Raw genomic sequence first — 21,909 nt, forward strand, 5'->3', positions numbered from 1 at the left:
TTATTTTTGAAGCTGAAAAGCAGCAGGACAGCAAGATTAATAAAATGCTTCTTTTAATATTCATACTTTATGAACAGCATTTAATCATTTAAAAGGTATTCTAATACAAAACAAGTAACAACAGAGCAGATATTTTCAATTTCCAATTTTTGTCTGGTAACCTGATATTTTTATGTTATGGATTTCAACATTATTTAACCAGAAAACATTTAGAGAATAAAAACCTCTTTTTTTATTAAAAATATCAATTTTCCCAGTGGGTCTTAGTGAAGATGGCAGCACAGTCTAAAATTGTGTTTTAGACTCAATTTTAAACGTTCAAGATTTGAAAAATATTTCCAACTAGATGTACTTGTTTTCAAGGTCTTTAACACCCCCCCCTTCACTCCCTTGAAAAATAAATAAATAAATTGTAAAAAAAAAAAAAAAAAAAAAAAAAACAACCCCTGGAGTCCTGAAACATCCTGCAAATGATTTCAGGCAGAAAAGACCTTCCTCCCAGTCCAAACTTACCATCTAAAATGTGAGAAGTGAAGAAAGTAGTACCTCACACCACATATGTAGGTAAAATTCTCATGCATACTTTATAAATTTGAATGTACCAGTGGTTCAGCGGACAAGAGAGACCAACCTTAGAGAAATGTACACGAGCTAGTTAACTATTTAGGCTGTTCTGCTCAGATAGTTTATTGATTTCATCTTTACATCATCATATAAAGATGAAATCTCGAATACCTCCTGTAATTTTCAACAATTATTTTAAAATGAACAAGGAGTGTCATTTTTTTTTTAGTGACCGTGCTATGACAAGCCATGTCTTTTACACCTTTGAATCTTCAAAAACTGTCGGATTTATGTTTTTCAGGCAGCTGACTAGCAGTGTTCAGCAATTAATTGGGATTCTTCTATGGTTCATAGAGTTAGAGAGAACTCTGGTCATTGCTGTACTTTTTAACTTTTCGATAAAGAGATGTTTTTGTGGCAAGAATGATAAGATGGAAAATTTGACGAGGTATTTAGAGGTTTTCTTTTTTTTTTTTTTTTAAATATAACCATGTACTGGTAACATGCTCATGCCTAAAAGTGTTTTTTCCAAGTGTTAAATCACATTTTGAGCTGTAGTTAAAAGAAAATATATTTTCCTATTTTTAATCTATATTACTTTTAGTAAGGGTTTATCGTCAGTCATACTATTTTGCTCGATTTAGTCATACTTTGCCTCCATCGGAAGAGAGCACACTTTAAATGCCGCTTTGTTGCTGAGGTTTACAGAGCTGAATTCCCATATTGCACGTAATATCCACACACAGTTATCCAATTGCCTGGGAACATATTGATTGAGACAGCACTTAAACCACAATAGACACAGGAGCAGACCCCACCAGTACCACAAAGTTAAAATGAAAAAAAAAAAAAAAAAGTTTTATTTTCCATTTTATGGAGTCTCATTTCCGTATTTCTCAAAAGTGGTGCTCCTGAAGGAACGCGCCGCCTCCACCGTATCGGTTCTGCTCCCCGTTAGGGTTTACAGAGAGCCATATATGTACTGTTACGGGAAGGTTAATGGCTTTTAAGGACCGCAGCACAGCTTTAAATCCACAGCATTTAAATCAATGAATGGCAACTCCACCGAGTGTATACGCAACACACACAAAGCGTGGAGCTCGTGGCAAAATCTCCAACCCCCATATGCTTAAAGAGGGACGACAAAACCTGTCAACGTTTACAATCTTAAAAGCCTAATGAGCGGAAGTAACCATAGCAATTTAGTGAAAAGAACATCAAAGACTAGGGAGCAACTATTTAGGCAGCCTGTATTCATGCATAATTAGCTTTGAAAATGCCACTACAGGAGCCTGCTACTCCCTGTTCTTAATTAGTTTTTATCCTTAGTCTGAAATGAGCGGTAAACAAAGCCATCAGATTAAAAATATGCCTTTCTTCCCGAGACAACGACATTGTCACTAGTTGAGACAGGCATTTCCTGTGCACAACTGTCCCTAGAGGAATGAGTGGCAGTGCCCCTGTTTTTAACAAAGCCTAAACCTGTGGTTGTGTCAAGACAATCATCCTTCATAAAAAAAAAAAATTAAAAAAAAACATATTGGAAGAAGTAAACAAAAGTACGTTAAAGATCTACGCAAGGAAATAGTTTGCGAAATGAGGAGAAACATTATTTGGTGCCCAAATATTCTAAATACATTTATCTATTTTGATACCTGTCAGCTTCTGATGAATCACCACAACGGTCTTCTTTTTTGGGGGGTGGGGGTGAGGGTGGGCAGGGTGATTGATTTAGGGTCATTTCTTCAACTGCTGCGAGCAGAAAAAATGGGAGCATCAGGTGAGACATTTTTTTGCATCTCTACAGGCAAATTTTATTGTATTTTTGTTTGTTTGAAATGTTTTGATTGTAGCACGAATTGCTCGTGGCCTGATTCTGATAAGCCAAGTTAGAGTAACAGTCTTTATTTCCATCTGGCATGTGGTATTGATTGCAACAGCGAGAAGGAAGGACCCGTCTCATCATTCTCCAACAAAAACGTACAATTTCAGGCTTTTGAAAAAAAAAAAAATGTTGTCGTCTTTTTCTTCTCCACATATTAAATTGCTTAGACTTGGTTTCAAGCAAAAAAAAAAAAAAAGCTTATGCGTGTTCACAGCTGCCGCTCTTGCTCCAGGAAGAGTGAGCTAATTTTTTTGGCTCTGTCAGGGTTTTCTTTTTTTAGTTTTTGATGGAGAAAATGGTGGACTTCAATAATGTAAAGCCTGTTATGGACAAGAAACTGTGTGACCAAGAGCTGAGGAAGGAGGCAGCTGACCAAGTGAGGATGCATGGAATGATGCATGATGGGAGATGGAGCCCAGTGGTTGAGGACAGGAGATGGACACCTTTGCTCTATATGGTTCCAACAGCTGCAGTGAGTTTTTTTAGCCTCAGTGAGAATAAAGATTACTAATCAGCTTTATGACATGATTCAGAAAGACATATTCTGACTGGCAAATTCCCAGATTAGTATTTTGATGTAGACCGCCAATCATCAGCTAGCAGCCAGTTGGTTACCAAGGAAACAGAACAAAGTTCTGGTGGACAGGCATTGCTGACCAAGGAGTCACACCAATTTCTGCACTACTTCCACGTATACAGGTAATTTGTCTATAGGGAGCTACCTTGCAGGCACAAAAAAAAAAAAAAAAAAAAAGAATAAAATGTTGCCTCAATATATATTTCTGATGTCCATGAAATGACATAACCTACCTGAGAGGAATAGGATTTCGATGAGTCCAAAACACACCATTATTTAACGTACCCAGAGGCATATCTATTTTTTATTAAAATCTGCAGTCTAAGTGGGCGTAGTGCTGGTTTTTTATTTTCAAAAGTATATTCAGCACTGGACTGAAATTAAAAAGACATACTTTGGCAGGCGCAGCACTTCAGTAGTGAGGATTCTCTCTGTGTGTTAATGTGCCACCACTGGGTGATGAGCCCTTTATAACGACAGCTTTCATTAAGCCAGGCTTATTCGTGGACAGATGGGAGCTGTGTGTGATGGGATGCAAGGACTGCATTAGAGCTGCTGCCACATTCTACTTCAAACCTGACCTTCCAGTGGACCCACTTCACAAGCCCCCCCTTCCCGATGCATCACTGTCAATTCTGCAGCTCAGGCACGCCTTGATGCCTCTCTATCTCGATGAAATGACCGGCCTACCACACAGGCCGTAAATACTCCTGCACCCCATTACTCCAAAGGCCTCTCACCTCCTATTTTCAGCCGTTTTTTGGGGAGAGACCACCACGCTTTCTTTCTGCAAGTGTTTACCCCATCAGTCGGGAAACTCGCTTCCCCCCTCTAGTTTCCTGGTGATGAATGACCATTGGCCGTCTCACTGACAGCTAGGCAGCTGATGCCACATAATTACAGTATCACCATTTAGGCAAAATTACCAAATTACTGCAGTCCTCAAGAGGCCTGGAAGACTGACAGGCCGGCCAACAAAGGAAGCACAAATATCTGAGAAGGACTGAAGGATATTTGGGCGTTTAGAGATGAGCAGTTAAAATTAGGTTTGTTCTGTTTCTTGTTACTGCAGCCAAGGGAAACGCAGAGCAAAATGATCAATGTGGAGAGAAATGGAGACAGGTTTTCTCTGATAAACAATGCTAAGAAGCAGATGAGTTCCCCATTGATGTCCGACAGTGATTTCATGTTAAAAGAGCTAAAATAATTCTGTAAAAAGCTTGAGCTCCTCTTTAAAACATTTGTGCTTTCATCAGTTTAATTTATTTAGTTTTAACTCAAAAAAGCAAGCCTTTCAGTCTCACAAGCCATGACTACATGGGAAACATTCTTAGCAAATATAAAGTTCAGTCAAAATTACGATAAACAAAATATTTTATAACCAGGTATTTAAAACATTAAAAAAATGTTTATTTTGCATTGAAGTTATGGACTTTCCTGAATTATGGATAAGGGCACACATAAAAAAATGTTAAAATATCACATATTCTAATTTGATTATCTATCATTTCTTGAAAATATTCCTCTACCTTCCTCTACTTTTTTAAAAATTTGGTCTGGATGCTTTAATTGTCCAGCTGACTCTCTTGAAATATTAATATCAGGATACCTTATTAAAACCAAAACAATTGGTTTCCATAAGTTACATTCAAGACATTTTAAAAACTTCTTTAATTACTGCAATTTAAAGATTACATTTTCAGTAAAATTAAGTCACTTTAATAGCTTAAGCGGACTTTGTTCAACTTTTACTCCTTGATTTCAGGCCTCCTACTCCTTGGTAACCCAATTTTAACATTTTCTTGCGCCAGGTTTCTAAGTGATCCTAAATGAAATATGATTTTTCTCAAGTAAGAAAACCCTTCCTCTCCAGCAATCCTCTTCTGTAGGTACTTTAACAGTAGAGATTATGCGTCACTTTAGCCAAACTTGCATAAAAACAGATCTCTAGAAATGAAGGCTTCAAACAACTTCACACCACAATAAATGACAGAGTGGGTGAAGAAAGCACAGAATCCAGACAGAGTCTAAGAAAGTCTGCAGTGGCTCCTGTCTGGCGAATGGAGTGGGCATGAAGAGACGTGGTGACATTTATGATGTGGGTGCTAACGGTGAGCAGTGGCGAACATGTTGACGTTGTACAACGTATGTGGTTGTAACTGCAGTAGCAGCCCAGGCTCATTTATTTTAACTACAATAAGGGGTTTATTTCACTTAGGCAATGAATTCAAAATGAGAGGAAAAACACATCTAGTAACAGCAGCACAGTGTCTAGATATGATCCCAAGGTTTTAAATCTATGGTAGTTTTAGTCTTTTCTTTTGTAATACAATAAGGCTAAAAACAATGACTTTATGTGAATCTCAAATCGTAAATCGGGTAAGTGAAACATATAGATTCACAAAAAGTTCTCTAAATATTAACCAAGATCAATAGCAAAATGATTAAAAAAAAAAAACACTCTACTGAGAACTATGTCCATAATCACATATAAACGTTCTGATTGGTACCGTTTGGATGAATAATTACATCAATCTGGTGTGACATGGGAGCGGCCAGCCTGCAGGTCTGCTGATGTGTTAAGGAAACCCAGGTTGCTTTAACAGCAGCTTTTAACTCCAGCTGCACCCCCCCCCACAAATACCCAAACCTCAATGACCTTTGCTTCAAACCCCCCTGATTAGCCTCATTTCACAACTTAAGAGGGCCCAGAGATGTTGTGGTGCAGGTCAGTTATATGAGCAGATTTTACAACGGAAAAGGACAAAATAGTGCACCAAACCGCACCAACCCATGAAGTACAAAGCAAATGTTGCCAAAACCACTGTTGCTATGGATCCATACAATATATGTGCTAAGGTTTTGCACTGAATTACTATAGCAAACTTTTCTAATTTACTTGGGTCCACCTGCAGGTACTGATGTTGAACAACTTTTTTTTTTTTAAATCTTTTTTATGGTTATTTGGTTAGATGAGAAAAGATTTCTTAAGACGTTCAAATGACCTTATGAAACTGAGATGAAATGTCAGCAACTTTGCTGCTGAACAAAACTAAATTTTTTTTTTCCTAGTAAAATTCAACCCAAATAAACAAATTACGAGCTCTTTGATAGACCTATAAAAACGTCAGCCATGCTGTGTTTAAAGGGTGGAGGGCACCTTAAACAAGCGTAACAGACTGATATTGTGTGCAATTTAATCAGAATGTGCTGCATGTCACCTTCTAATAGTGGGTACTTTGCTGTGATTTATCTGCGTTTGCTGAGTTGAGAGAGAACAGACGGCCTGGTCTCTTAGATTAACTAGGGCATGGGAAAGATTCCTCACGCACTATCAGGGAGGAAAATTTATCACGGGCAGATGATTAGTATTATTAGCACAGGTGCAGTTACAGTAAACACCAGAGATTCCCATTTCGTCCTGAATGCGAGCAGCTGATAAAGAAGCATGTGAACTGAATTGGGGAGTGAGTCCCAAAGGTGTTTTATCTAACTATGACCCTATAAATTCTACTTGCAACAACATCACCTTTTTGTGAGAAAAAATATAAGTGAACTACAAGGTTCTTGCCTATTTAGTTCAAGAATTAAATGGAGTGTTACACAGTCCCCCTGCTCCAAAAAATTACTTAAGCCAGGAATATCTGATGAAATAAAGCATGATTACAAATCATGGTCTCCACATACTTGATTTGCATATGCACACCAGCCATAATCTCTCTATTTTTGGGCCAACCATAAAGAACATGTACCCCTAGAGCCTCATTGATGCAATTTAAAGCCAGCCACAGGGGTTCAGTAAGTGTCTGAATTAAATTTTAGACTTTAAAACCTTGTGAGGCTTATAATTTTAATTTAAGGTGTGAGTCATGAAACACATACTTATATGTAACTTACAAAGAAACTTAAACTCCACTTCGGTTGGTATTTTCAGCTGTTAGCATTTACATTCATCCTTGCATCTGTAGGTTAAAGTTGGTTTACCTTCAAACACAATTTACAATAAGAGTCAAAGCAGTTCATTCGGTTTCAGCTCGCTGAGGAAAGCTCAGATTATTAACTCTACCATTAAAATAAATAGTTATTCATAACTAAGAATTTGATAGTTCAGATTTAACACATTTTAAGTCCCCAGTTTTAAAAGGAGAAAACTTTCAGTTGTATTGCATAAAAGTTTGGATAAAGGTTTGGCTTTAAATTTGCTTCCACAGTCTCTGTGTGCTGCTTTGCATCATGTAATTTTGTAAATGTACATCATCACCCAAGTTCTTCACGCTTGACTACACCAAACTCCACAAATAAAGGCTGCAAGAGCATTTCTGAAAAGGTCAATGGAAGATTCAATAGATAATTTAATATGGTTGTGAGACAGGATAATTTCTAAAACTTTTAAATCTGTATGGCCTAAAATTTATGTTTTAAATATTAAGACTTGTCAACACTTTGTAGAAACATCGTCAAACAGGAGAAGGCTATTTGTGCAGATTTTGTGTCCTTGTGCATGCAAGATAAAGTATTCATGAGAGGAACCAGCAAATCTTCCAAGATTTCTTAAAAATAAGGATTGTTTTTCCTCTGCTTGTCTTTTTCCATGACTACTTTGTTTTTGACACCATGCTTTAACTGGGTGTTTATTGTGGCTCCTGGCCAAGCTGTTTCGGCTATTCATGCACACCCGATTGGGCAGGTCCAGATTTTTAAAAATCTGGACCTGCCTTTTACTACCTCCAGTTTGGACTCCAAAAAAAAAAAAACAAGCCAACCAGTTTGTAGCTGTGCCATTGCATGCCAGTTGATTTTCCTTTTTTAATAGAGTATTTTACAGAATTATAACCAGTAATATCATTAGTGCTATGAAATCTCACATATCTAATTTAGTTCTGTTTTCACAATGTTTATAATTTCACCCCTTTACCATTTATTTTGGTATTGATCTCTATTTGAGCCAACTGACAGTATTATAAATAATACAGTGACCTACTCCTAGTAGATTACATTTTTTGAGTCAAATACATACGTTTAAAATGATTCAGTGGAACACAAGTAGTTATTTTAAATTACGGGAAAAGGGTGTTGGATTGATCATTTTGTTGTTGTTTTTTCCTCTAAACATTTATTCATGCAAATAATTTCATCGATTTTTATAAACCTAAAAATCGATATTATTATGGTGCATCTTTACTAGAAATAATAAAAAATATAATATTTACTCAAAACTACTTCAGTATTATAACTCAAATACTTTATTATACCACATTATTCTATTTATTTTGATTTTAATTGACTAGTACAGTTGACTATTCTTTGCAGGTAGATGGTAATTGGAGTCTCAAAGCACCATGTTCTTACAGCAGACTATAAGCAGATTACGGCGATTTTCCTCAAGCTGTTGGTTGTTAAAGGCGTAAACAAGGTTCTCAAGGTGTAAATGAATGATGATCCATCTTCCATTTACCTGGACGTGGTTTACCCATTACCTTTAGTTTGTAGGCGTCTTAAAAACACAGACCATACGAACTGCCCTGCTGCGAATTACCACAGGAAACATAACATTTATCGTGCAACGACTTCCCAAGAACACAAGGCTTCTACTTGAGTAGCAAGAAAAAAAAATGGAGGAGCTGTGTATTGTTCTAGCAAGCTTGAGTACAAAGAAGAGAAAAGAAGTTATTGTAGAGACAAAGTGCCAGCTGAGTGTGCTAAAAACAGTTAGCATTTGTTTTAGATAAGGCAATCAAACATCTCCCAGCTTTTCAATGCTGCAAGGATAAGATTTTGTCTTCAAAGTATCAGAAAGGGAGAGTGGGGGTGGAGGATGGGGGGTACAATACACCAACGGCTTAAATCTAAAACCTTACAGCTTGCACAAGTCAGAGAGAAGAATAGCTCCACATGAATCCCAATGAACTTCTTTTCCCAGAAGAGTTTAAAGGAAACTAGAATAAAACACTAGATCCATTATTGTTTCATCCACAAACCTATTATTAGTTTAATGTTCACAAATAATTAACAAAGACTGAAATGGAAAGAGGCCAATGTTAATCACAGCAACTTGATAAAACAAAATCCTGGCCTCTCTGTTTCATATAAAAATATGATTCATTATTTAAAGCATATACTTTGAGCTCAGAGAATAATGAGTTGTGGGTGATGGTGGGTGTGTGTGGGGGGGGGGAGGGAGGAGGCGAAACAATAAACACCACAAACGTTTTGAACTGCCAATCTCAAGTTGCCCAAGGGAGGAAAACAAAACTGGGTGAAATACTTTGGATCAAATATGGGGAGTTAAACGGCCCAGATCCAACTTGGAGCATTAAGTTTCTCACGCAGGCCTTTATCTTGAACCCTAAATACACCATAGGTCTACTGTGACAGCTTGGGCTTAAATGTGAGGGTGCAGATTAACCCACAAGGTCTTTGCTAAATGCCGTTAGTGTGGACCTGTGGACCGGCATATTAATGATATAATTCAGGCTTTTTCTAAATGGAGTTTAGTCCCCACATCTCCTGCTCAGATGTGTCACACATTTAAACAATAAAAACTGAAAAAAAAAAAAAAACTCCAGAAATGCTGACGTTTCCTTTGTAGAGTTTTATTGAATTTTCATTAAAAAATGGGAGATGGAGTCAGTATTTAACCTTTTGTTTCATTTCCCTTCATATCACACAATATTATGAGTAATTTCAAGGAGTCAGTAAAATGGTCATTAGAGCTGCATTCAGAAGTTTGCATAAAAGGCTTGTAGTCATTAGTTTAATTAATTTAGAGCTTTTGGTAATTTATACGTTGAAATGATTAGGCATCATAAAACGTTAATTTACTCTTAAGAGGAACTGATACCACAAGTTTGAAACAATTGTAGACTTTCTTTAAGCCGTAAGGGTTCAAAATTAAACTTATAAGCTCAAATCACTGCTGATAGTTAGTAAAAGTTTCCTTTGCAATACGCACCAATATAAGACAGACCCTTCTTCAGCCAATTTCGAACTTTTGGAAAGGATATTTATATCATCTTCTTGACAGAATTGGAAGAGGAACATTCACTTAACAATATCAAGAAATGTGCAAGTACATGCAATAGAGCCTGTGCATATAGTTTTGACACTGAATGAAAGATAAAACACTTTTTGTCCTTAAAGATAATTGAATACATTTAGATAATTATCTGTTACTTTTCAGAGAACATTTCAGTGTCTCTTATTTAGACATAGTTGGAAGTTAATATACATCCATGTTCCAGTAAACCTATCTGCACCCAGTTCAGTCAGAGAATGAGTTTTCTTTCCTCTGAGTCACAGCTGAGTCATACCAAGTTCAAGATCCAGCAGCATTTATCAAGTTCAACCAAATATTCACCACTCAGTGGTGCATACTGTCAAGTACCATTCAGGAGGAAATGGTACCACTACTCAACAGGAACACAATTTTCCATCTCCACTAGATGGGTACACTTTATTAACCCAAAACACATTCACACATACATGTTATATTTTATTTTATTAATCCAAAGGTGAAGGAAATGTAAAAAACAAGAAAATCATGTCAAACTTGTGGTTGGAATCAAAGAAAGTGATAATTCCCTAAAGGTATGTTTTTATTTAGCTAATTGCAGAAGGTATAAAAGTGAAAAAATACTGATATGAGGCTTTTGCAGTTTTCTGGGACGGATGAAGACATTACGATCAGGCTTTGGTCAAAAGACTCCATTAGATTTGGGATCAGAGGGGCCCTGTGGGACTGAATGCAAATTTAGCAGGATTAGAGCGGCTTCATCTTACCAATAGCCAGAAAGAGAGCAGACGAAAATTTGAAAAGAATCTGCCTGACGAGCCGACACCCATTCAGACACAGACATTGCCGATTTTAAGATCCATTAACCTTGAAAGTGCAAAAAGAACATAAGTTTAAGGTTTTCCAAAATGTTGGTTTAGATTTTGAAGATTCACTCAAAATGGGTGACAATATTGGTTAAAAAATGGGGGGGAAAAAACATGGGAAAATTAAAAGATAAAGTTATAGGAATTTTTTATCCCCCAAAAATAGTTTCTCTTCCAAGTTGCCTTCCACAGACGCATCAATGCATCAGGATGATCCCATTCGATTGGTTATATATCCAACCAACGTAAATAAATGCAAAATACATAATGCTACACATAAAATGCAGAATAAATCACTTCTTACCAAAAACATCACATACATATTCCAGTGATGTCAATGTATAATTAGGAGTCAGCCTCACAGTTTTCAAAGTGTATCAATGAAAACAGCGTTGAAGACATAAGCCATATAAATATTTCATTTAGTGATTTTTTTAGAAGCAAACCACAGCGTCAATAATGAAGGAATAATGAAGCAATAATGTGCACATCCACATAAGTGACTCCAATTGCTACACTTGACCACTAACAGATGACTAACCATCTAACAACAGGACAAATAGTCAAACTCTTTTCCAGATTGATATAGCAGACATTGTTTTTTGAAGTCTTTTTGCTATGGTAGGAGAGTAATTACCGTCATTGATTAATAGTCCAGGGCCGGCTCTAAAATAATAAGCTGCACATGTGTGTAAGGCCGCTTAAAGGAAAGGCTCGTTTTGTTGCTGGGATTTCACAGCCTAAACTGCTTTAGTGAGATGTAATGGAGAGTAATTTTCTTGTCTTTAGAGGCGGGGTGGGTGGGGTGGAGGCAGAAAAGATGGGCTGGGTCACCAGGTCATTTTCCACTGTCTCAGCATGTCAAACCTCAACACAAGGACAAGTCTGATTTGAGATCAGCGACTACGCTCGGTGTGAACAGAAACTTGCTTTTGAGGATGCAGGAAAACAGGTTTTTCGTTTATCGGTCGTTTAATCTGCAGGAGCGAAATTGGAATTTCTAATTTTTAATAAAAGTAAACTGGACCGGCACAACCATCGTTCAATTAAATACAAGTGACGTTTTCAAATTACAGCACAGAAAAAGGCTACAAGAAGATGGAGAATTTCAATATTCACGGCAAAAATGCATTTTGTAACCTCCCAAAGGAGGCTTTGGTGCACATTTAGAGTTATTTTGGAGGGTCGGCTATCTCTGAAAAGATTCACCCCTGTTGAATGAGCTCCTGTTTGTGGATAATGGTTCTCACTTTCAGTTTAAGCCATTTCCTTTTCCATACTAACAAGTTTTTTGTTTGTTTGTTTGTTTTAGTTTAGTTTCTGCAAGCTTTTAGTCTGCTTCATGTTGTCAAACATGTTCCATTTAAGGGACTTCTTGACTCCGCAGGCATTGGTTCAAGTAGTGAAATTCAAATCTGCCTTTCTAAAAAAAAATTTCAATGACATAATTCCTGATTAAACAGAGACGTCGGTTTTTCACATGGGGTCATGTTGGTTTGGAGAGTTTTCTTCATTAAATTAAATCTTCATTCTTTGTATTTTCTCAAGCTAGCTTTCCTCAAAAAAATTGTTTGATGATCTGAAACAGTTAAAAGTGAGAAAAAGGAAAAGCAGAAAAAATCTGTAAGTGGCCAAATACTTTTTCACAGCACTGTAATTGCTCACTTTCATTTGAAGATAAAAACAGAACTTTGCTCATTCAACTCTCTTCTGATTTTTTTTTTTTTTTTACAATGCAAACTAAAAGGATGTCCTTTGTATAAAATACCTCAAAGGCATTAAAAGGTACAGTATGACATCAGCTCTTTTCTCATTTGCTGGATTGTTGGAATCCATTTTCTTAAAAAGCTTGTTTTATAATGATCTTTATTTCACAACAGTTAGCAAATAATATACTATTATTAAAGTGCAAAGGTTCAGTGGATTTTTTTCTATTCTTATTAAGCCTGAAAGTGACTTCCGATAATCTAAGCAGGTTTAGAAATTTGGTAAGCGTTTTCTTGTTTATTTACTCATTCCAGTGGTGAGGGGGTGGACAGTCTATTATTTCAGCTTTCATGCACTCAACAGATAGTTGTTTCCAGTCAAGACAATTTTACATTGTGCACGTAGGTGGAACAAAAATGTCAAAAAGAGAATTTAATTATTCGGGGAAAAAAAAAAAAAAGAAATCAGTGGGTAGATCATAAGAACTGGAGTGTTTACAAAGCAAAGCGAAGTGTTTGACAGTTTCCAAGAACAGAAGAGTGACAACGCTGCTGATGCTGGCGGTGATCTGAGATGGAAGACGATCTCTCCGTCAGAGTAAAGACACTAAATAAGATCACTTTAAATACAACTTCCAACAAGGTAACCTGGATAGAGGAGCTGTTCTGTTTGGAGATAATTACAACAACAACAGCCAGTGATTGCTACCATGTGACACAGGAGGTTATTAAATTGTCACGGTGCAAGCAGCTTCAGAGCTGAACACACTTGAACTGGCTGCCCATATAGCACCCTCTCACAGTTTATCTGCTCCATTTGTTTGACATCTTTACGACATAGCATATTAACACAACCTAATTTCATCTGAGCCTCAATATCTTCTCTTGGCTGTCTCTCAGAAATCCTTCAGGGTTAGGTTAGGACTGCTGGGACGTTTGTCTCGACCGAATTACACCCAGTGACACTTCTCGTAAAAGAAATAAGCCTATGACAAAGTTTAAAATGTGACATAATGAAGGACAGTTGCCAAGAGAAAAGGCAAAATCTGTTTAATTCTAGGATGACACGAGAAACAAACGAGTTCGAGAGAAAAATTAACAAAAATACAGCTGAATTTCTGTTGTGGTATTTTTTATCTGTTTACAGACTAAATCAGGTATGAAAAATCAATCAAATTAAGTAGCTAACAGGGCATGCCTCATCTTTGTAAATTAACAAAACTTCAGTCTACCATAACAAGCACCAATTACATTAATTATCCTCAAATTACCAACTTAATTTGGATTAAATTAGTTATTGCAAATAATGAAATCTATATATTTTTTTTTATTCACATGCATTAAAACTGCCCCCCCCCCCCTGAACTTGACAAAAATAGCTTCAAACTTCACAGAAGCAATAAAAACAGTTAGCAATGCCAGTATATTTCCAAAATTTCTTCGGAAATCCAGATACGTTTGTGCTCAGGAATTAACACAAACATAATATTTATGAATGGCTGGGGTCAACTTAATCTGAAAGTGGTATTAAGCATCACACAGCTGAAGTGCCTACCGTGGGCAGAGGGTTTAGCATTCAAGACCTTTTTAAAGATTGAGTTTTTGTGTTTCACAAGAAAGACAACAAAGTTCCCAAGTCAGGCTCCAGGATAGTATGATTTCAATAAGTAGAACTTAAAAAAAAAATTAATAAAAATAAAGGTTATGTGTCAAATTTTAGGATCAGATAACTGAAAAATCTTTACAAATCAAAATCAGCCTTTTTGTTGCTTATTCAAAGCAGATTAATAGCTTTCAAACAGAATCTTATGACATAAAAAGCCTCACTGAAACGGAAATGCTCTGCCATTTACGCCATTTGGAACAGCACAGAATGACTCCCAGGTGTAAACAGAAAACTGATTTCCTGACAAAGAAAGACTTTTCTACCGAGAATTGGTTAAATCGATGTGTGGGCACTCATTGGCAACATAGAAAAACACTGTGCTGAGTACACAATGATCCTGCTATGAAGGAAAGTAAACAATATGAAACAACTGCAATTTTGCCTTCCTAAAAAAAGGAACAACTAAAAGCTAAGGAGACAGGGTAAGGAAACAAAAGCAATTCAACCACCAGAGCTGAGACCATCACAGCTATTGGGCGTCCACTGAAGAGGCCGCATGTTTGAGATCAGAAGGTAAGAAAATACGATTCCAACACTTTTTTGCACCCACTAATAGTAAAAAGCATCTCATGGTATCAGCTACACTGAATCATTATAACACTCTTCAAAATATTTAGCTAAGGGGAGTCAGTTTTTTCTTAGTGTCTGAGCCAAAGGAATGAAAACTTAAATTATTTAAAATCCCCTTTCATGGAGAACTGAGTGGCATCCGTTAGAAGACATTTACTAGTCTCAAACATCATGCTATGAGTCGGGATGCAAGACATATCAACATTAATATTAATATTCATATGGGCATGCGCCAGTGATAGTCACGCAGTGCAGGATTGTGGCTGTGTAAAGCATAGAGGACATGTCAGTGATGTCTCGAAAGAATAGGGAAAAATATACTACATGCATTTTCATAGATGCTCTCCTCACTCTGTCTTCAACTTCACTCAGCTGTAAGCTGTCTGAAATGACTACTTTCTAGCTGTGTGTTCAATGGGTTGCATATCCATGCCTGAGTTTAGTTCTGCAAATAACTTTCTGGCATTTTCTGGTTGTGCTCAGTTGCCTCTATTGTCTTTCTTTACCATTATTGTGAGCAATGAACCTGAACATGAAAGTTAGCAGGCTTGAACTTCATTTTATTGAAAAGATAAAAAGGTGTAAAAATGATCACATAAGCAATTAAAAAGCAGGTTCTTCACTTCAAACATTTTCATATTAAGGCTTTTAGGCGAGCCGTGCTGAACAGTCTAATATTCCACTGTTTACCAATAAAAGCTATTGTTCTCCCATCGTTAGGTGATGAAGCCCCCAGAGGTAGAAGATTTGATTAGAGAACATTTCCGCAAGGCACCAACCACACACATTACAGAGCAATCACAAAAAAAAAGAGGGAAATAATTACTGATACTCACATCTTGCAGGGAGATCATAACCGCAGGTGATCTTGGCTTTGCCGGTTTCACAGCCGTTTAGTGAGTGACACTCATCATACAGACAGCACCCTGCCGCTTTGTGTATGCAGCCGTCAACTGAAACACACACACAAAAAAATAAGGTAAGGCCTACCTGAGGAGAAAAATGCAAGAGCATGCAGATCCACATATCTCAGACACGCTGGGATAAATAGTTTTGAGTGCATTATCATTTGAAAACAAAAATCTAACTGCGTGCTGAACATTTCAAGGCCGAGTCTAGTAACTGTATCTGTATATGTTAAAATGATCTCAGGCTTTCTTTCCTGTAGGGATTCTAGCTCTGCTGTGGTGAGCTGTGCCTATTGCTGGTAAATATTGACAACCTTCGAAATGAAATTAGATGGGCCAAGATCTAATAACCCCCTAGCGCAGGGTGAAAATGAGACCGTTCTTCCTGTAATCTCTCTCCTCTGTCAACAGCAATATAGAATCGGATCATTAATTTTATTTTCTCCCTTGATCCTTGCTGTGAGCCTTGCATGATTTGGATCTATGTTGTGGATCTGTCATGCTCTGTGTTGATGTGTGCCCTAGTTCTTTGGAGACCCCAGGCCTCACACCCCCCTTAAAGGTTTTAATTTTATCAGGTTAAGGACACGATACACTTGATTGATGGCACATCTTACGCAAGAAGGCAGAGAGATAGAAATCCACATTATCTGTCTCTGAAAGCCTGACATCCCTCCAACACCATGTTATCAATCACACTGAAATATCATAAAATCCTCCTCAAGTTGTCCTGTAGAAATCCTCAAGAGCTATTAGAAGATAACAGAGGGAGGAAGGAAGAGGAAGAAGAAAACATGGACAGATTTTTTATTTTTATTTTTTGCCTGGTTTTTATTTGAATTTGACCGCAGGTGGAATCACATATCCCTGATTTCCTCCAACCAATACTAGTAAGGGTCTGAGAATGTCTGCAGCATTGCTCAGGGAAAAAAAAAACAAAACAAAAAGAAACATTTGACTCTAATCAGTATCTTCATCTGTAACACAATAATCCTTCATGGTATTACCCGGAAAAGAAAACTGAAAAATTCCCCAGACATGTATTTTGCTTCACATTATGAACACAGACAAAGGCCCTTTTTGATGAGGGATGGTCCACTTTAGAGTTCCTTTCAACTTCCTTGGGATGAGTCAACGACAACAGCTGGGCGGAACATTTTCTCCTTCTATCAATCAACTTTAATGGACTGAGGGACAGGCAGCTGACAAAGACAAATCCTGATGGCTTTCAAAGAAGTAACATGACTCTGACAGCGATGTGGATACGCGGCGAGATCGCTGCGGTGACAATAAGCGCTGCTTAACACAACACAGAGACGGATGCGGAGAGCGCTTACGGACTGGCATTTTTATGAAGCATGCAACATTGTCCATGATCGTCAGGCACTCGATTGCATCACAATTGGTGCCCAACGTCTCAAAAAAAGGAAATGCTAAAGGCAAAAAGAGAAAGCTGGACTGAAAACTCTAAAGGCTTTTGAATGTAAGTGTTTATGGTTCGAGATAAATCATGTAAAATGCAGTTTCAATTGGAACCAAACAAAACACCAACAGGAAGTTATTGTAAAACCTACTTTTAACATATACTCTCTGCTATGGCATAGCATAACACTTATGTTCTATGTGAAATTACACTGGTTTGGAAATGCTAAAACTAATCCAAACTATGGTCTTATTATGGCTTATTACTATAAATAGTTTTGCACACACAGAGACTAATCCAATAAGTTGTATATAAATATATAAAGGTGCTTCTCTGCATTTCAGAATATAATTAAAATTCTTTGATCATAATCCAATTTAAAACAAGGAAACTCATCTGGATTCAAGGTTCTTGGACATCATCCAACAATCCAAAAACATGATTGTTAATTAGTGTCTCCAAATTATCCTTATTCAATAGTGTCTGTTTGTGTGTGTGTGCATGTTTGTCCTGTGTGTCACCTTATTGCCCTGTGATGGACGGGTGACATGTTCTCCCTCCACTCAGCTTTCCATCAATGTCTGGATACAGCACTCTGAAGAGCCAGTTTCTGTAGCAATGACCTTTTCCAGCCTATCCTCCTTATGCAAGGTGCCGATGACTGGTTGTCTGCTGGACAACTGTCAAGTCAGCAGTCTTTCCCATAGCTATCATGGAGAAACAATTCTTTGTTTGATTTATTTTTATCTGGTTTAAGTGAGGAGTTTTTGAAGACAAATGTTTAAAATGTATTATATCACTCTTTATAACATGTACATATTACAAAAAGTCATGAGTTCACACTGTGTGGGTCTGTTTGATGGAGAAAGATGACAGAGCCTGAAATGCTGAAGGTCACGAATAGCGGTGAAAGCACACCAACAGAAAATACTGAAAACAAGTTGAATTTCTAATAATCAACAAAGAGTTTAACACATTTTTACTCTTTTTTTTTCCTTCACTATTTTTGACAACCCTCTACATACTTCATTATTCATTCATTATTTGCAAGCATGGTTGAAATTAAACCAACAACTACCTCAGACACCTTGCCAAAAAATAAATAAAAGAACTATGTAGGGTTCAGTGTTTCATCTCTGTTCCTGAAGAAAGAGATTGCAGATAATAGGGGGAGCTTTCATTTCACTGCTCCTCCTGTCCACCATGGTTGCATAAGCTACTCTCTCTGATGCCACTGCGTGTGTCACTGCTGTCTAGTCACAGCGAGCCCCTAAAAGCCTGCAAATTTGTTCACAGTGCCTGGAAACAGAGAAAGATGCTGAACTGATCTGGCTGCTGGCCAGAATCTCAAAAGGTAGAGCTACAGATTTAATTTACCTGCTTTACTGGTGGAATAAAACAGATGCATTGTGGGTAATAGGTGTGTTTATCATCTTTGTGTCTGAGGAAGACAAAGCGAGGAGCAAGGAAACAGAGGCAGAGATAGGTTTCAAAATGCACTTTGTAATTTTGAATTAAATTTCTAGAGAACACTCTGCATGAAGCAATCCAAACTTGATTGTGAATGCATTTTTTGTGTGTGTCCATTACGTAGGCAACTAAAAGCAGATCTGAGTTCCCATAAGTGGAGATATGACCCACATGCAATTTGACCATCAATTTATTTTCTCATTTAAGTCGGATCTCAGAGATATTCCCTGCAGATTTCTACATTAGATGCCTGCAACATTACAAAGGCAGCCTCAGATTCTCATTAGGTAAAGATTACATTTACATCTGCTGCAGAAAGAGGGACGGGTCCTTCACTTTCTGTTTAGTGGTAAACACTGTCGTTCTGAAAAACATAGGACTGGCTAATCATATTCAAAAATGTGGAAATGCACTTTTATGTGACAGATGTATGAGCATATTGGAATAGCAAAATAATAAAAGATATTGCTATACTAAAATGCCAGAATATATTTCAAAGTGAAATCTGTCTTATGATGCTCTCTCAAGTCTCTGTCAGAATTTGTGTCCAAGTTGGTCTAAGCTATTGTTATGATCCTTTATAAGAAGGCAAGTGCATTAACCTTGACACCCTGATGACACTCTTCTTTAGATTTATTTTTTATTATTCGGAAGGGAAGCAGTTCTGGAGTTGCTCTTTTGTGTTGATGGCTAATAAATACAAATAGAGCTTTCACTACTTTATCTTCTTTTGCAAGGAAACATTAAAGGTACTCAGAATGCAAAAATGTATGTATCCACTGTGGGAATATCACGACTGGATAACTTAAAGATTTTAGTGAAGTTAAAGATGGGACCTGTTAGATTAAAGGGCTATTTAATGGATCATTCAAGACTGATTACAAATTTTACAAGACAAAGTTTATGAATTGTGCAACCTTTGCTTTACTTGTTAAAGCATTTAAGAGTAGCAGGGTGGCTTTTATCTTGGCCATAAAATGTTGGATCAGATTTTTACGCTTGCAGAGTTGTGGAGGAGGGTGTGTGAGTTTGGTTGTTCAGTCCACATGCGCTTTGTGGTTCTAAAAAGACCACGGGTGTATTCAGAGCGGTGTTGCAGGAGCACGGTGTGCTGGACATGATTTTAAGGGCTACCCAGTCCTTGTATAGCCCCATTAGTGGCAAAGAAAACCCTGCTGATCCTGGGGGAAAGATAGGATCTTAAGGCATAGTGTCAGAGCGTTGGGATGGATTGAGTTTGAAGACCTCTGAGTCTAAACATTACTTTTAGAACCAGCGGTGCTGCCGTTGTTCTTGGCGTGTGAAGAGCCGAATGTGAAGCAGTTAGGGATAGAGCGTAGACTCCTCCCAGTCTGAGGCCATGATTGTCAACCAGAAAAAGGTGAATGCCACCTTCCAAATTGGGGACAGTCTGTCTCAAGCACAGGAGCTCAAATATCTTGTTCACAAAAATCAACAGACAGATCGGGGTTTGTCCGCGATATTGTGGGCAGTGCACTGGTCTGTCAAAGTAAAAAAAGACCTGGGCTAAAAGAGATAATTATTTTCAAATAAATAGTGCTTAAACCTCGTCTTGTTGCCGTTAACCCAGAATCATTTATCATCTCCAGAGTCAGATGCAGTACACCCCTCCTCCATACAAGTTTGCATTATGTTTAATGAAGTTCGACTCATTAGTAGCCCCGTGTGTTTGAGCAGTTTCAAAAGGACTCCTTAAAGCAATTACGCCTGTGTCCTTACCTCATTGTATTTTGAAACCAAAATCGCATTCAAATACTAAATCACCATCCCACAGATGCACTTGGATCACAGCCCTGAAAGACTATCAAAGCTGCTTCCTTCTCTCTTATCCCTGCTTTCAGACTGATACACATGTCAAGTCCCAAGATGAACATGTGCTCATCTCTGTAATGCACAAACACAGGTGAAAGGTGCCATATTTCAACTTCCATTAAGGCTTTCTTCACAGAGGACATTTCATTTAACAGGCTTAATATTCAGGCGGCAGCATCTGCCTCTGCCGAGCCCACTGCTGGGCCTTTTCGGGCCCCGCTGAAAAATATCACAGATAATACCTCATCTATCTCTGCTTGCAGCCTGCCTCTGCTTTAGGCTGGGCCTATATGGGACAAAACATTTATTCATCTTCTCTGAGTGCCTTGCTCACAGAAACTTCCCAGAGCAGCCACTCCAGCAAGTCCACGCGGCTAATGAAGATAACTCTGAGCAGAGGCCGGACAGCATCCCTCTGAACACATAATGGGAACAAGGAGAGAGCAAGAGACAGAGGGGGAGACATATTGAGCAAGACAAAGGAGATGAGTGTGTGTGTATGAGCGTGTGCATCAGTCTAAAGCAGTCTGAATTAGTTACTCAGCTGTAACCTTGGCTCCCGCCATTGTTGAAGACACCTCTGCCTTGTCCTCTCAGGGCTCAGTTCCCACATGCATTGAGGGACTCAGCAAAAGCTCTGCTTACTCTCCCCGGGCTTCTCTGAGGCAGCCCGAAAAAACCAAAAGCTTTCTATCACTCCCTCAGACACAATGAATACCTGCTCTGCTCTCATTACAATACCCTGCTTTTCAGAAATAGTGTCAGCAGCAATTTTCTCTCCTAATTATTTTTCCTCTCCTCTGAGGGTTGGGTTCAGGACTGGAGCCAGAAGAGGCGGCACGGTGCGGGCAAAAACAGAAGGGGGAGAGTGAGCTGGATTTATACCCAACAGAGATACGAGGGAGTCAGAAAAGCAGTCGCTAATCCAACAGAAGGGAATAACAAGGTATATCTAAACTTTAACCTGCAAGACTCGGTGCGTGGGGAAGGTCAACTCATCGTACAGAGGTTCAGCAATATACTGAAACTTTTATCAATACTTTTCCTCGCAAAGTTGTTTTTACACAAAGGAAACACAATCCTGAAACTATCGAGCCTATTTTATTGCCTCGTACCTATTTCTCTGTAGTATCCATGGCAACAACATATTCCCCTCTTCCTTCGCAGCACTTTCAGAGCTGAACGCAGATGAAAGCCTCGCCCCTAAATTCCAACCTCTGTGATTTACAACACTATTTTCTGTTCAACTAATTTCACTCAAGGAGATGACGACATGGATTAGCGGCTAATCAAGTGCCAATCAGAGATCCGGTTGAGCTAAATGTCATTCGGAGTATGCTCGAGCCTTTGTGGTTATTCCCATGTGGTGCTGGATTATGTGTCCTAATCACAGGAATTTTGGATGCAACAGAACCCCAAGCTCTCTCTC

General features: G+C 38.0%; 1 protein-coding gene across 1 annotated transcript in view; it reads right to left on the minus strand.

Moving 5' to 3' along the window:
* macrod2 (mono-ADP ribosylhydrolase 2) overlaps nucleotides 1-21,909 on the minus strand; it is a 466,505-nt gene that overhangs the window by 269,047 nt on the left and 175,549 nt on the right. The window contains exon 5 of the mRNA XM_088012960.1: nucleotides 15,683-15,799. Within this exon, the coding sequence (XP_087869086.1) occupies nucleotides 15,683-15,799 (117 nt within the window). The remainder of the gene's footprint in view (nucleotides 1-15,682; nucleotides 15,800-21,909) is intronic.

The sequence above is a fragment of the Poecilia mexicana genome, unplaced genomic scaffold (assembly GCF_051168715.1).
Source record: "Poecilia mexicana isolate PSO_F unplaced genomic scaffold, ASM5116871v1 scaffold_15, whole genome shotgun sequence".
NCBI classification, from domain to species: Eukaryota; Metazoa; Chordata; class Actinopteri; order Cyprinodontiformes; family Poeciliidae; genus Poecilia; species Poecilia mexicana.